Below are 16,502 nucleotides of genomic sequence, written 5' to 3'. Positions count from 1 at the left end.
CTTACGAATAATTGTACACTGCACATTTCAGTATCCTGCACAGTATTATAATATGCTTTTTGCATTAAATAATTTTAAAACTGGGTAGCTCAAAAGGTGTAACTTTTTGTTTTGCACAAAGAAAAAAAAAAGAAAACTTATAAAAAGTTTTCTTCTAATATATTGACTCTGGTTTTATGTTAGTGCTATGAATTGCGTAAATCTGCTGCACACAGTTGTTACGTTAAGGCTCTGGTCACCATTCACATTTATTTCCTTTCTTTCTGCAGGACATGAAAGCTTAAAAAAAAAAAAGAAAACAAAAAAAACCAGCTCAAGCTTTTGGGGGGTTATGTTTTTCTAATGATAAACTTTGGCTACTGCATCCACAAGAAATACAGCTGTACATGCTACATTCAAGCAGAAGGAATTACACAGTAGCTTTTAAAGATGCAGTATTATCCTCTGGTTCTTAAATAATTGCTTTTTAGTTGGTCCATATTTGGCAAATGGCAGTTTAACTATCTGATGAAATTTAGATCAGCCCCATGATGATGGAAATAGTACATGTTCTTTGTTGGCTCTGTCATTTTCCATATGTTTTTAACACTATGCTATTGTGCAGACAGTGCATATATAGTATTTATTTAACAGTCTAGGACAAAAACATTAATTAGGTTAAAGTGGCACTAAGAACTTGTAAGTATTCCTGAATGGAGTTATGACTTAATGTACGATAAATTATGGAAGCCTTAAAGGAGGATACAAATCAGTGTATGCCATAAGGAATGAAGCATGGAGAACGGGTTTTCTTTGTGATTATACTGCATCCTTAACAATGAGTGCGTGATGCAACACTCGTGCCGTGTAGAACACTTGCAGTCTAAAAAACAGAACAAATTGTCACTGCTAAGTATTCCGTTAACCATATTATACAAAAAGGATTGGCCTTTTATAACAAACTAGCACTTTTTATTTTTCTCAATGAGCAGGGTCTGGAACTCCTAAACCATCTACTCCTACTCCAACCAACACCCCTTCATCGACCCCACACCCTCCTGATGCTCAGAGCTCAACTCCTATTACCCCTTCTGCCACCCCTACTCCCCAAGATTCAGGCTTCACCCCTCAGCCCACTTTGTTAACCCCGTTTGCTCAGCAGCAAATGTCTCTGAGCCAGGCACTGCCTGTAATGACCATTCCTCTTTCCACCATGGTAACATCCATTACTACAGGAACAGCCTCCACCCAGGTCATGGCAAACCCTGCAGGACTTAACTTCATCAATGTAGTGGGCTCTGTGTGGTAAGTCTTTTATTATGATGGTTTCTTAATTTGCCGTGGGTTAGTTGGTGGGAGGGGGAGAGTAGTCCAGGACTGTCCACCATCCATTAGGGTAGATATATTTCAGGATCTGCAATACAAGAAGTTCACTCACTTTTTTTAATTATAAAGTGAAGAGCCACTAGAAACTATTTTTATTTCTCAAATAGAAGGCACTTACTATTGGAATATTGAAAAGATCTATTAAGAAAGACATTTATTATGTTAATCTTTTTGGAGTCATATTTCTTAAGGCTTAATCTCGGTTGATTTCTGAGGTTTTGCTCAGAGGTTTTGAAAGCTTTTATTAATCAGAGAGGAGGTAGAATACCATATGCAGACCAATTTAAATGAAAAATGGAAACAGATTTGTTTTGATCAATTTAAACAAACATTGAGGTTAAACGTTCTTCAGGCCTTAAAACTCACTTTGTGGTTTAAAGAAAATAATAAATGCTGTCAAGAATATTTTGTGTGGTATAACATGAACTGCTTTTTAGACTAAATGAAATTCTGCAATTAAGATAGTCAGTGTAAGACACATAGTGTACGCCAGTGCAAGTATCAGACACTTGAATTATTCATCTAAGGTGTTTAGCAGTTGATCACTGTTGATAAATTGGGGATATTTTCTATAGGGCAAAAAGAAAATGCAGACCTGTTCCTTTTATGGTAGTACAACCATTTTGAAGACTGTTGATCTTTTAGTATTTCTAGAATAAAAGAACCGCTTGTGGTTTACTTTCTTTAGCTGATACCATAGAATTAAAAAACCTGTATATGCTGAGAATATGTTATGCTCTAGGCAAAACAATTTTTTTTTAAACTGCATTGATGCTTTATCCATAATCCCATTCACAACAAACAATTGATTTACTTGCCATGAGACAGAGGGAAAAAATGTAGTTACTCAGATTCACTCGTGCCACTTGGGTTTCATGTGTTGTCTTTCCTCTTCTGCAGTGGAGCACAGTCACTGATGAGTGGTTCAAACCCTATGCTGGGGTGCAACACTGGTGCCATTGCCCCTGCGGGTATAAATCTGAGTGGCATTTTACCATCAGGAGGTCTGGTACCAAGTGCGCTGCCCGCTGCAATGCAGTCTGCCTCTCAAGCAGGTCAGTGTGACTCAGTTGAAAAGCCACCCTTCAGACAGGGACAATGTGGGAACGTTTTGTGAGAAAGATGGACAAAAGTGACCATTGTGGGAATAGACTGTGGATTTGATGGCTGGAGCTCAGGAATAACGTATGTGTTTTTGCATTCAAAGTATAGACTGTGTTGGAGATTATTTGAAGTTGATTTTTGGTGAGCTAGACTGGGGGATACACACTCGAAACCCGGATTGTTCGGTATGCTCAGTAGGAAATTTGAGAGAAACTCCAAATTCAAATGCAACTTTGATAATGATGACTGCCAGAAAAAGGACATGACTGAACCTAGAAAGAGGCCTCACTTTTTAAATGTGTGAGGCATTTTATTCTGTCCCTGGTACTACTTTCTTCTAGTACAACAATTAAATAATTCCTTATTGCCTTCAAATGTGACTGTATAAATATTAAAAGCCCAATTTTAATTCTAAGTTTATTTTTTCTGAACATATAATAAAGAAAAAAACCCTAATGTATGATTACAGAATGAGAATGATAGGAGACTTCAAGATATCCATCCCTTATGCTAAGACGGTCATATCTGTCTAAACCATGTGGAACCAATGTTTATCTAAATTGTCTTTACCTTCACTAAAGAAGATTCCAGTCTTCCTCAGTAGCTGTTTGGAGTAGTTTATTATCCGTGTAAATTGTTTCCTTTTAATTACAGTGCATCTCCTTAATTGCAAATTATTTTTTTTCTCCTATACCTTTCAGGCATGTAAAATGATCGTTCACCCTTTCTCTTTACCTTCTAAATATCAAACATGCTGTCATGTCCCACATTTGTCTTCTCTTTCTGATAGGTCGTATTTTTCAAACCTTTCATAATCCTGTCACTCTCTTCTAGACTGTCCAATTTGCTTACATCCTTCTTAAAATGTGATAACCAAAACTGGACACAAGCCTGAGCTTGGCTGATTTACCACTGTGGAGCACAGCAGAATAAATGCATCTCATCTCTTTTACAACATTCCTGTTAACATTTCCCCAAATGAGGTCTGCCTGTTTTTTATCTGTATTTTTTTGCAACAGCATTACATTAACATAAGAATGACTTTACTGGTTTAGGCCAAAAATCCATCCAGTTTATATTCTGTCTCTGACAGTTGCCATTAGAGGATACTGAGGAAAGAGTTTAAGATGAGGCAAAAGTGTGAAGTAAAACATCCCTTCTCTACAACTGTACCTCTTCTGGCAATCTACAGCTTTGAGACTTTCTAAGCTGAAGAATATCCACATGGATCTTTGTGCTTAATATCCCATGCTAGATTTCTAGTCTGTGGATTTATCTAATTGGTTTCTGAACCCATTTATATTTCTGGAACCTACAGCATCTTGTGACAGTGAATTTTATAAATGTAAACTCTCTGAAGAGGTTCTTTTCTTTTGTGTGCTCTGTAGTTTGTGATATGGATGATTTGGATATGTTTGTGACTTACTGTAACTTCTCATGTCCTTTCTTGCTGTGTAGACACAAAGCTAGTTACAAGTTTGTACTTGTTCATTTGTCTTTTTTAAATTCAGTGTTATTGAATTTTGGACCATTTGTTCAATTCACTAGGATCACTTTTAGTCTAACTCTGCCCTTTCAAGCACTACCAGCCTTTACCACTTTGGTGTCACAGATTTTTCCATGCTGTGCTGTCGCCCACACAACAGATGGGAGTAGTGAACTGAGATGGGTCTGTGTGAGACCTCCAGGGGTTCTGCTTGATAGCTGCTGGCTTACTGGAGAGCTGCTCAGATTTTGTGTGGGATTGTTTTCTGTTAAAGATTGATAAACTGAGAGTGTCTTACTTCATTGAGACCATGGAGTTTTTTACATTTACTGCACAAACAGTAAAAGTTTTTAAAGGCAGAATAAGAATCACTGAAGAGTAACTGCTAGGGTTCTCCATTCACCTTTGTGTAAATGCATTAGCAAGTTATAGGTTACAAGGTGCAGTGTTTAGTAGCAATATAGCTCTCTTGTACTTTGAGTCTGAATAACTATGAATTTTACATTATGGAAAATGCAGCATTGTATTAAGTATAAAATTTACACTTGCCAGTTTTCCAACTTCTAAATGTTTAGAAATAGTCCCAGTGGAAAGGTATATTGCAATTCACAAATATAACTGAGTAAAGCCTCCCTACTAATGAAAAGATGTTCTCTTTAACAGGCAGCCCCTTTGGTTTGAAAAATACATCAAATCTTCGGCCCTTAAATCTTCTACAGGTAATTGATATACTTGGACACAATAAGAATGATAATTTCTTATTTTTCTATAGAGACCTGTTTACTGCACTGCCCCACACAGATCTTTGGAGCCAGTTGGTCAGACCATTTACTGTAAATTTAAATTGCTTATTTAAAATGCTTAGAATAAGTGAAAAAGCTACATCCATAGATACCAGGTGGAAATTATATTCCTAGCTCAGAACAAAGCAGTTAATTTTCAGTAACGATCTAAAAATGCTGACATTTGGATTCAAAAGATTAATGCTAAAATACGATGTTCTATTTTCAGGATTTGCCTAAGCTCTTATTGCAAATCATTCTCTATACTTAAATTATGATTATACTGTACAAAACAGTACAGTAGAATCACTCTGGGGTTACACATAGAATGCCTAAAAGCTGAGCTCAGCATGCCCAGGTAAGTACAGTAATAGGTTTAAAAAGCTTCTGGTAATGGAAATAGAAGCTCCTGTGGGATAGGGAGTTTAGAATGTCTGTAAATGCTTTCTTTCCACTAAGCATACATACAAATATAAACATGAGCAGAATATTGCTTATTATGTCAGAGTTGCATTTAAAAGCAGAACAGGGACTGTTTGTAGAACTGGCTGGCGTTCCCGGATCTTGAAGTCAGCTGCCAGTTACAGGTGCAGAATTGCAGCTATGGTGTTCCATGTGTGTTGCACCATGCTTCAAAAAATTATTACCAGTGAAAGAACAGCTGTAGCTTTGCCACTTCCTTCTCCCACTCCTGTAACATACTCCAGAAACGTGGAAGAGGGAGGCACAGGAGGCAATTATGCCAGAGTAGAGCTCTTCTATAGATCTAAATGCTTGTATCTGTGTGATTCCACATTGAAGTACATCCTTTCAAGCTAGCTCTGCCACCCATATACACCAAGAATATTTGGCTGAAATCAGTGCAATTAAAGCTGGGGTAAGGGAATCAAGGCCATCTCACTATCTATTAAAATCCAGTGGAATGTTCTGAAAGTGGAAACAATATGCAGGGCTTTTGAAGGCTAACATTTACATTTTCAGTATCAGTGCAATACTGTTTTAAATAGAATAATTAAAATATATTTTTCTGTGGACATATCTCACTATAATTGCACACAGGTTTGTTTTCAGAACATAAGACTTTTTCACAAACAGCAGCAATTGTAAACTTATTGATTTTAAAGGAATTAAAAAACAAAAAAAAACAAACAGGTTTGTTTTCAGAACATAAGACTTTTTCACAAACAGCAGCAATTGTAAACTTATTGATTTTAAAGGAATTAAAAAACAACAAAAAAACAAACCTCTAGGGAGTATGTAATTATCAATATTATGTTCATCCTAGAACAGTGGGAAACGCAGCAGTTTGAATTATGCCTTTTGTTTTTAATCTTCAGCAGCTTACAGGTGGTTCACTTATTTTTAACCCACTCCAGCAGCAGCTATCACAGTTTTCTCCACAGCAACAATCTCAGCAGCCCACAACCTGTAGTCCTCAGCAACAGGGAGAACCTCCCTCAGTCTGGGGTGCATGGATGAAACTGTTTCTCCTATTCTCCCCATCTTCACAAGTAAATGAGCCTTTACCCAACAGATCTGTAGCAGAGGGGGAGGAAAGTCTTCCTCCTAAATCTTCTCAAACAGCAAAGACTGCAGTGGCTCTGTTGCTAGCTGGGTTATACTCCTTTATTTGTATTCTATATAGAAGAGCTGTAACGAAACAACTGGCTGAGCATTGTCTAACTCTTATCATGAAGAGAGCCAGCCTACTGTATGAGTGGTGTAAAATCAGCTTAGTGTTAATGTTTGTCATAACTAGCAGATACATCAGGTGAACAGAGAAAAAAACGCTGTCAGGATTTTTGCAGAGTTAACTAAAACTTCCTACTTACACTGCTGTGAGTTGGCTTACAATCCTCACTGCTGTAGTTCAACAGAATTTTCTTTGCACCAAAGGAAGTATCAGTTGGCTTTAATGCTGTAATCTTAAGGCATTTGCTCTACTGCTGCTTGTAATTGGTGTTAAAGGCTTTAAGCATTGAAAACGTCTAAAGTCTTGTTCTCGAGACCTGTTATCAAAATGACAAATTTTGAGTGGTTAGTTCTACCTGCACTAAAAAATCTTTACCAACACTGATGCAGCAGTTTGGGAAAACTAGCTGCTCTGCTTTTGTGTTCGTCTTCCCAGACATGCAAGACTTCTGCTTACCAAATAGTCTCTACTGGATACTGAAGTTTGTCATAATAATTTCACTTGTGTTCCTGTAGACTGTTCATAAACAAGATGCCTGTCTCAGATGTTTTATGGTGTATAGTGCTTAGTGGAAACAAACTAAGCCCAAAAAGACCAACAATTTTCTTGGCTACCAACAGAATATATGTATTCTCATGTCATTCTTAGGGTTTTCCTCACATGGTGGTTCTATGATTCTATAAGTCTTAGTCATCACTGAGGTGATGATGTCTTCTTAATGTGCAATCTTTTGGTCTGTTTTATTTAGATCTTAGTGGCATTATATCATATGGTTATGCTAAAGAAGCATCACAAATCCTGGAATGCACCAGCTCTCTATCTGACTGATAGGCCATGCAGCTTGCTTGGATTGTGAATATAATGCTTTATTTCCCTATGTTATAAATCAATGCATAATTTAAGTTCTAGAAGAGGTCATTATTCAGCACCCTTTGACTTCAGGAGATACTGTCAGACTCCACTTACTCCATTTGAGTGATTACTTGAGAACTACTCTGTTCTGAAAATATAATTTTAAAAGCAGGATTTGTATTTTTTATGAAATTAAGGTGTGTGTGGCACAATATGAGCATGGGAAAGTAAAGTGTCGGGCTTTGCACACTTTGATTGATTAGGACCTTTGCACATGGATGGTTTCAGGGTCACCTGAACACTCTGGGGCTGGGAGTAGGATAGGAAATAGTCCTAAGATTACAACCATAAAGTGCAGTCTCTGCTAGACTGCAGGGAAGGAAGTTGACAACTACATGGGACTTCTGCAGGGTAACAGGTGCAGTACCATTTCTGCCAAAAAAAGCTGTTTGGGGGCAATCAGCATCTGTTCTACTTGTAGTGACTGCTACATCTACATGCACTGGATGACATAGCATTAAATGTTTTTAAATGGCACTTCAAAAGTTTGCCTTCACGCTGGCTTTGTTTGCTTATTCATTGATACCAAAGTTTGGTAATAAGGATCAAGCTTTTCATTTTTGCTAGGGGTCTGACCAAGGTCCATCCAATCAAGATCAGGCATTATCTGCCCAACAAGCTGCTGTAATTAACCTGACTGGAGTAGGGAATTTTATGCAACCTCAAGCCACAGGTATGTGCTTGCTGAGCCTCCTTTTGTAGTTAAATGTGTATATTGATAAATTCACACTGAAATGAAGTTTGGTCTTAAAGAAGTCATGTGTTAGATCAGAACAATTTAATGATTATCAGCATGTGAATTACACAAGAAATACTGGATTTTTAACGCATGCGCTTCTCTATTTTATTCGGCAGTTAAGTGCAGTCAATTGATTGTATCACATGAAAATAAGCTACACTTAATACAAAAAGAAAATGCAGGGAACTTCCATGCCAGACTTCATTGAGGAATAATTCTTTAACTCTGTGCTTAACATCCACTGTGAGAAACCTCTTTGTGCCTCCACAAGCACTTCATAATCTAACTGTGTTCTAACAGAGTATGTATAGCATGTATACCTTATTCTGCACTGTTTCCAGTTTGACTCTAAAACTAATTCTATGGATCCCCCTTTCCTGTATTCCTGTGTTACACTGTATTCCTATGTCTTCCTTCCCCAACCCTGACAAACTCAACCTGACCTCTTTGACCTGCCTGCTTTCCCGTTCTCCTTTCTCAGTGTTGTCTCAGCTTGGCTCTGCCATGAACAGACCTGGGCAAAGCCTTCCTCAGCAGAGACTCCAGCTCTCTTCTGGCTTGCAACAGCAACAACAAGCCTTGCAGCAGCAGCAGCAACAGATACAAGTAATCCAGCAACTTCACTCTGTGTTTAAAAAAACAAACAAACCAAAAAACTAAAAATACAATTCTTGGCTCCAAAATCAAAAATCTTGCCCTTTTGACTTCTTTAACTAATGTCACTATGGTCTCACAAATTACAAAAAACAAACGTGAATTTGGCAAACCATCATGCAAGATTTATAATCTGTGGTTATCTCAGCTTGGAGCACTGAATTTATTTTTATTCATTTAAGCCATCCACCTTCCTGATACGAAAACATTCAAGGGGTGCTTGTGGCACATATCTAAATCAGCTCTGCCAGATGCCAATAGATTTTAAAATGGCATGAATGTAAGCACCTGCAAGTTCAAATGCAGCACTGCTACAATCAGCATGTGGAAGCAACAGCTCTACGAAGCATTCCTTTTGCCATTCTGTCATCCAGATGCTTTATGAAAATATTTTAATATTTTTTCAGCACACAGTCCACTCTTTGTAATATATACAGAAAATACATACGATGCATACACTGAGAAGGTAATATGTTAAAAATGTACTATGTGACCTAAATATTCACAGAAGTTGCTGAGTTACTGAAGTTACTGCCATGGAGAGAAAGGGCAAAGAAACAAGGCTGGGCACATACACATATAAAATGTTAGCTGTGCCCTCAGCAGGTTTCTGTGCCACTGGTGCTGCTTGACTGTACCCACTGCCCCAGTACATGGTGTATTCCTTTGGTCAACCTGGTGCTTCCTCATTTTTCTGCCTTCCCCTCTCCCCCCCACCTTCCTCTCATTCTTCCTGACATGAAAGCTTTATAGTCAACACTAACAAGCTTTTTCTCCTCCTCCTTCATGGCAGCAGTTGCGATTCTTGCAGCATCAAATGGCTATGGCAACGGCAGCAGCACAAGCAGCTCACCTGCATCATCAACAGCATTCAGGCAGCCACTCAAAAAGTAAAAGGAAAAGAGGCACACCAGCCCCTCCAAAATCATGAGACTTGCCTCCTCCCCAAAAAATTGGTTCAAAGGGGATTTTTTTCAGATTAATAAGGAGAAAGCTTAAAGTTAAATCAGTGGTTTTTATTACTGGTGGGAAAATTAACTTTTGACATTACACTAAAAAAATGAACTGATTTTGGAAGCCAGCCCTACAGAACCTAGAAATTTCATCTATAAAGCAGCCAGGATCTGGTTTCCTTAAGTCAATTTTTTAACAGAATGTTTTATCTTGTATTTTTTACCACTCAACAGCTCTGTACATAGGGTGAAAAACATTTTAGAAAAAATGAACTTTGTAAAGGTAGTGTTGGTATTTGTTTATTTAGTATAAAAGGTTTGTGAACACTGTAACAAATACAATTTTTACAAATCCATTTTTGAAAAGCTCTCTCCTTTTGTTCACTTGGGCATTATACTTTTTATTACTTTGTCTATCAGCCTATTTACTTCTTTGTGTCTTGTAATTGCTCTGGTGATACAGTCCTGAAGCTTGGCTCCTGTAAGAAGACTTCCACCTAAAAATTAAAGGGAACAATTTGATTTTCTACTTATACTTCAGTTATGTATCTCTAAATGTGATTTCCAAATAAGAGTATTAATACAGTAATTCTCATGAGCAACACCTTTCATAGGGAGCATGCAGCTTTCCCAGCTCTAGCCTCGGGCAAACATAACGGAAACAAACTAGAGCTGTAACAGGAGACATGCTCAATATCTGTCCTCTGCTGTATGTAGGTCAAGCTGTGACTTCTTTTTGAACTTCAGTCATGCCACCATCCTAAAAACTATTTTCAAGAGCAAGTAATTTAATGAGTACTTGAACAGGCACTCCATTACTATAAAGCACCCAAATCTTACAAAACAAAGCAGATACATAGTCTTTTCTTGACCTAAACATTATCATCTCCATAGGTTTCTTTGTAATAAGTTTGAAAGTACCTGGTTTATGGACAGAACATAATCTGCCTTCTTCATCAGTGACAATGGTTACTGTTCCAGTTGCTAAATCTTCTTCAGCAGTTGGATCAACGAGTACTGTGCTCGTGAAAGCAAAACACATGCAGACATGTTTGTACATATTCCTTCATTAACATTATTGCAAAATACACGTAACATTAATTTTTACTGTAGTCTTACAAAATACTTGCAGCTGGATTTAGTGCCCAGGCTTACCTGTTTTCTTAGCAAAGTGCACCAATTTTAAAAAAATTAAAAAGTCAAAAAATATGGGAAATTCTACATAATCAAGTGCATATGTCTATTGAAAATGCAGCTTTATGCCTAAAGTTTCCTAGATTTGTGACATCCGTGTCTTGCAGGAAAATGCCACTAAACTGCCATTTGAAGGATGTAGTCACTTATTTTGTAGTTACACGAAGACTGATACGGGGTGTAGGCTGCACTAATCTCCACCTTAATGCAAAACTCATTTCCAATGGTAAGTTCACCAAAGTAGTTCTCAGTTTCTTGTCAGAGAACTCTAATATCACTCAGCCTGGGAATGGTTAAAAAAATGGATTTACAGGGTGTTTGACTGTCCTTAAGGCATCCAAAATAAACTTTTCATACATCACATGATGCATATCTTTGAGAGATTAAATACTCTTATTTTTGAGCCATTTAAGTTAAAAATAGAGCAAAATCAATGGGAAAAAAAAGAGGATCTAACTATAAGCCAACTTTGTTCAACAAATAAAACTTGAACTTAAAGATGAACTTTAAAACCTCACCAATATTTCAGATTGCCATTTAATAGCAGTAGTAACAAAAACATAAGTCTGCTTTTTGAAGTCTAACCGCATGCACTGTGACACATCAGCCCTTTGTGTGATGCAGGGAGATGTGAAGAGTTCAATGCATCATTTATTTTTTATGTACAAGTCAACACCCCAGGAGCCAGCTGTGGAGCTGCACCACATTCTGCACCAGTGCTCCTCACCCATGGCCGCACTATCCAGTAACCTACAAGTTTTATTTATTTAAGGAGGGCTTTTATACAGAATAAAAATGCCTCTGAATGCCAGAGTATGTAAAGCATTTTATTTAGAGGGCTGTGTCAACAGCTGTAGAACTAATAAATGAGAATTAAACAAACCACACAACATAGGCACACACCCCCTCGATATTTAGTTTTAGGAGCTCAAGGGAGACTTAAGTAGCTTGTTTGATGCAACAGTTGATTTTGGTGAAGGAAACAAAGCCCGAGACATGCATGGAAAGCTTTCTTACAAAGGCAATTTTTTCATCTGTTTGTAAGTAAGTGTGATTTGTGTGTCTGTCTGGTATGTTACCCAACCTCTCTCACTTTCAGTCTACATCAAACTTCAGACCCATCAGAACTGGTATTAAAGCAATTAACACAGGCACTCTAAAGTACTGATAAAATGGTGTTCTGGTTCATTTTGGTAATCACTTGGTCAACATTTGAGTTAATTGCTTTCCCTACCCTCTCTCTTATTTGAGTGAAAGGCCCTGCTAATCACTTCTGTGAATACAGATTAATGTGCCATAAATCACGGATATCTCTAAATAGAGCTAAATCTTACATAGTGCAGTGAGCACTGTCCTTGTCATTTTCTGCTTTCAAATGGATGCCACCAGAAATGACTGCATTTCTTCTAAACAGCAGCAGAAAATATCCTTAACATACTTGGACTAATGAAGAGCCAGTAAACAATTTCAGGTGAGGAGTAAATTATCAGATGTGATTATTTTGAAATCTCATAATTTGATTATTTTCCTATATGAACAATGACTTAAGAATGCTGGTCATACTTCATCTTGGGTAATTATATTTTCAGTTATCCAGAGGTTATGTTCTAACTGGACTGTTACTTCTTACTTGCTCTGTTGACTACATCATTAGTATAAGCTGTTCAAAAACTACCATCTTTTATATCAGTTATTTACATAGGCTTCTAAAACACTAATTGCATTGGTAACATTGTTTCATTTCACGGATACTACAAAAACCTAAAACAATACCTACCCCGTACTTTTAAGCATATCTTTTAGGTTGGGGAACAGTTCTGCTTCAAGCAACAGGAAGAAGCTATATATGTTTTGTTCTGCATACTCATTCATATCACAGAACTACAGGTCAGTTCAACAAGAGAGGCCTGGATTTAAGATGAGTTAAACAGCACTGCCTGAGGCTGCACACTCATCACTAGAAGTGCAGAAGCATCACTGGTAGCATCCTCTGTCTTTCACTCAAACTTTTACAGACACAGTTGTTTCCGTAAGTACAGAACAGTTATGAACTTACTCATCAAATACACCAAATGATGAGGCAACTGGATGCTTTCTGATAATCAAAGGAGTCTTCTGTTTTAAATTCACTTCTGATAAACCAGTTTCTTCATTTATAATAACCGATGGCAGTTGTACTGAAGAGATAAAAAAATTACAGTGGTCTAATATTAAACATTGCTAGGTTTAGCAGGCCTAAAGATGTCCAAGACTACTGTAATATTTAAGCTGTTCTTTTAACCCACCAAAAATCAATCAGAGTTTTGGCTATGTTAATGGTACTCTTGATTTCAAGCAAAGTATTTAGCTTAGGACTACCTGTTCAAGGAAGTATTTGATTTTTCTCCTCAAAGTAACAGAAGCATTTCTCCTTGCACAGAAGCATTTTCTACTTCCAAAATGCCATGCAATTAAAATAGTTTGGAGTCATATTTAACAAAAAGTACTTTTTCCCCAAAAAGCCTACTGGACATATAAAAACCAGGAATATAGTCTCTCCAGGTGTTACACACCTATGGCACCCATACCATCATTTCCACTTTGTGTTTTAGTAATTTAGCATTCAAATGACAGGAAACAAACAGTCCTAACAGACTGTGAACCAGTTACCTATTAATCATGGTTCAAAACTAACGCATTTCTCCAAGCAACAATAATTAGAACATGTTTCTTGCTCTAAGGAAGACTTACCATTTTTTAATGCTGCTAACAAAGCAAAGACACTGGCATCCAAAAGGTTTCCATCATAGTCCAGACATATGATATCACAGTATAACACCCAAGCAAGCTATCATAAAAGGTTTGCACATGTGAGATATCACAGCAGCTAAGCAAATGGTGCAATATGCAAGAAAATTCTGGCCACATTGAATACAGATACTGATTTCTATCTTGCAATTTTTACACTTCAGATGTAAACCAAGCTATGAAGACTGAAAAGCAAAACAACAGAACAACCTATAACCCCAGATACCTTCTTTTACATCTCATTACTGAGATCTTGTTAGTATCCCCCTCTTCACTTCTATATACAACTTACCTTGCCATTTGCAATAGACAGATCTTCTTTCACTATCATCTGCGAACCAAAATAAGATCAGAGAATAAGCCAGGAAACAGAAAACTGTGTTGCAGAGTTGTCTGTGTTTTAAATGCACTAAGATGGTTCTTACTTTTCAATCACATCTGCAATGAACTGGCTCGCTGCTTGAGCCTCTTCACCAGGTGGTCCGGAGCGAAACCTCTCTGAACAGAGGGATGGCAGTTCTACATTTGGTACTAGGTATCAAAAAAGCAGGCAACTGGATATCAAAAACAGATATGACAACAGTCACTCTTACCATTTTATGTACTTCAAATGCAAGGCAAGACCAAAAATTTTTCAATCAAGCCTCCCTACTCCCTTCAAAACTAAAGTTATGCATGAGTTGATATTAAAGAACTTGTAGTACTCTGTATATAGAAAATATATATTTCATGGAAAAACATATAATCCTAACTACCATATTCTATTTATAATCCTGCTATGACTATCACAACCCCACACAAACTCTTCTTGAAGTGTTAGGCACTCTTCAGTAGATCAGGAAACAGCAATATTTTCATCCCACTGCCTGACTTGACTGGTATGCTATCTGTTTTTCATCATCCATTAAAAACTGAGGCTTTAAACTTGAAGCAAAACATGCATCATCATGGCTGGGCTTCGCGAACGAAGATTTGGGAAGGCTCTATCCACATTTGTTACAGGCACATTGGTGACTTATGAGGCCAATACAAGACAGACATAACCGATTGCAAAAGGCACAGCAGAAAGACTCTTTAGATGGTATATTTTGCAGAACACGGTTCTTTCTGCGTTGCCTTTTCTCCTCGAGAGTGATCCCGCGTGTGTTCTCAAAGGAGACAGCTGCATTATAGATGGTGTGTCTCCAGGCCTCCCGATTGGAGGCCAGAGTAGACCAGTTATGGTGATCAATATGGCCAAGGCTGAGATGTTGTTTCAGGGAGTCCTTGTATCTTTTCTAAAAACATGCATAAACATTTGGGAAAAAACCCCAAGCTCACTGAAAACAACATACTTTGGAGATGCCTTGCAAAAAAGGGATTTGGTCTAACCTCTCAGTTCCACAGAACTATTTTATTTCCAAAGAAACTCCAAACAGGAGCAGGGAGGTACTCCCGCAACTTTTACAGTTTTCTGAGAAATAAACAGGGTTTATTTTTTTAAGAGTCACATTTTTTGCCTACTGGGACTTCAAAACTGGAGTTAACGTGCCTTTGCACAACCTTTCATGTCACAATCTTTTATAGATTAACTACTTTCCCCCTCTTAATATACACACTTGCCCCTGCTGCAGATCTGTTTCCAACCTGGCCTGGAATCAGCCATAAAAGAGAACTTTTACATGGAAAACTCACAAGCAGAGCAGAGGGAATTCTAAAATTTTTGAAGTACCACTGCCTAGATGTCAATTTGAAAATATTTATTTTACCAAATCCATTCTCTTAAGAAATCTTCACAACACAATCTGTCATTACAGCGTCTTAGTTGAAGCAGTACAAGACGTGAGCAAGATCCATGCTGAAACACTCACCAATATATCCCTTATTAGCAGAATCTGCTGCAGGTGCAGCAAGTTCCTGAAGAAACAAAAAAGACGAGATTTTCCAGCTATTCTATACATAAATAGCCATTTTCTTACCAGTTATCATTACAATGATATTTACAAAAGCCATTTTTAATCAGTCCTTGTCTGTAAATTTTCTATGGAAAAATTCAGTACAGGGGCATGCAGTGACTTGGCTCATAGTTCATGGAGGGCCAGCAGTAAAGTTGAGGCTACAAAGCATGTAACAGTTCAGCCATCTAATCCCCAGTGCACTTATTGATCCATATTCAGTAACTTCTCAATTATATATCTTTTATCTAGAAATAACAAAGAGTTTGTATTTGTATACATCTTTCCCCCTACATGATGGGCACCATAAAAATACATGTCCTCAGACTATACAGGTAGGATTAGGTAATTAAATTCCTATATTAAGTTTCATGTCTGAAAGTAACTCAGGTAAAAAACTGTAATTGTGTCTGACTGGCACATTATTGTAACTCTGTGGGCGATTCATTCTAAGCACCAATGCACAGATTAAGCTAACAGATAAATTAAAATAAAAGCCAACCATACTGCTTTCACTCCACAAATCAACGTGGTACTTCCTAACTTCACCAGGGCAGAACCATCTGCAGTTGTAATTGAACCTGAAGAGAAAAAGTACTGTTCAATAAAATCTATTTTTCATTCAAAGAGCATTATTAACATCTGCCTTCACAAACTGTTAACGTCCCATCATTTTATACTAAACAGAGGCTAAGCAACGTCTCAAATCCAGAGTGGGACAATCACATAGAATGGCTGAGGCTGAGACAGCTGGACCTCATCTGGTCCAACACCCCTACTGAAGGAGGGCCACCTAGAGCTGGTTGCCCAGAACTGCACCCAGATGGCTTTTGATTATCTCCAAGGAAGGAAACTCCACAACTTCTCTGGCCAACCTGTGCCAGCGCTCCATCCCTCCA

General features: G+C 37.7%; 1 protein-coding gene and 2 long non-coding RNA genes across 18 annotated transcripts in view; 2 read left to right on the top strand and 1 right to left on the bottom strand.

Moving 5' to 3' along the window:
• SUPT20H (SPT20 homolog, SAGA complex component) overlaps positions 1-10,221 on the top strand; it is a 34,742-nt gene extending 24,521 nt beyond the window's left edge. For 4 of the 15 annotated variants that reach the window (XM_039386218.1, XM_039386217.1, XM_039386216.1 and 1 more), the window contains exons 19-24: positions 972-1,284; positions 2,266-2,420; positions 4,619-4,674; positions 7,910-8,015; positions 8,563-8,687; positions 9,529-10,221. In XM_039386218.1, coding sequence (XP_039242152.1) covers positions 972-1,284; positions 2,266-2,420; positions 4,619-4,674; positions 7,910-8,015; positions 8,563-8,687; positions 9,529-9,666 — 893 coding nt within the window. In that variant the 3' untranslated portion in view covers positions 9,667-10,221. Of the gene's footprint in view, positions 1-971; positions 1,285-2,265; positions 4,675-6,077; positions 6,198-7,909; positions 8,016-8,197; positions 8,711-9,528 lie in introns of those variants that run through there. The other 11 variants (XM_039386220.1, XM_039386219.1, XM_027739032.2 and 8 more) reach the window with 10 other exon arrangements.
• LOC113997303 lies at positions 1,292-16,156 on the bottom strand. Of its 2 annotated transcripts, XR_005565421.1 has the most exons (9): positions 16,111-16,156; positions 15,520-15,565; positions 14,095-14,223; positions 13,962-14,000; positions 12,939-13,059; positions 10,610-10,705; positions 8,596-10,185; positions 6,570-6,746; positions 1,292-1,393 (listed from the first exon to the last, which is right to left on the bottom strand). It is a non-coding gene; the product is annotated as an uncharacterized LOC113997303 (long non-coding RNA). The 2 variants fall into 2 exon arrangements; XR_005565422.1 differs by lacking the exons at positions 1,292-1,393; positions 6,570-6,746 and having other exon boundaries at positions 9,731-10,185; positions 16,106-16,142.
• On the top strand, positions 4,683-5,968 carry LOC113997301. The gene is made up of 2 exons (XR_003544061.2): positions 4,683-5,796; positions 5,890-5,968. It is a non-coding gene; the product is annotated as an uncharacterized LOC113997301 (long non-coding RNA).
• Positions 16,157-16,502: the final 346 nt, after the last annotated feature.

The sequence above is a fragment of the Pipra filicauda genome, unplaced genomic scaffold, assembly GCF_003945595.2.
Source record: "Pipra filicauda isolate LSUMZ 115617 unplaced genomic scaffold, ASM394559v2 scaffold473_size681673_pilon, whole genome shotgun sequence".
NCBI lineage: Eukaryota > Metazoa > Chordata > Aves > Passeriformes > Pipridae > Pipra > Pipra filicauda.
This window is presented reverse-complemented; position numbering and strand designations above follow the sequence as displayed.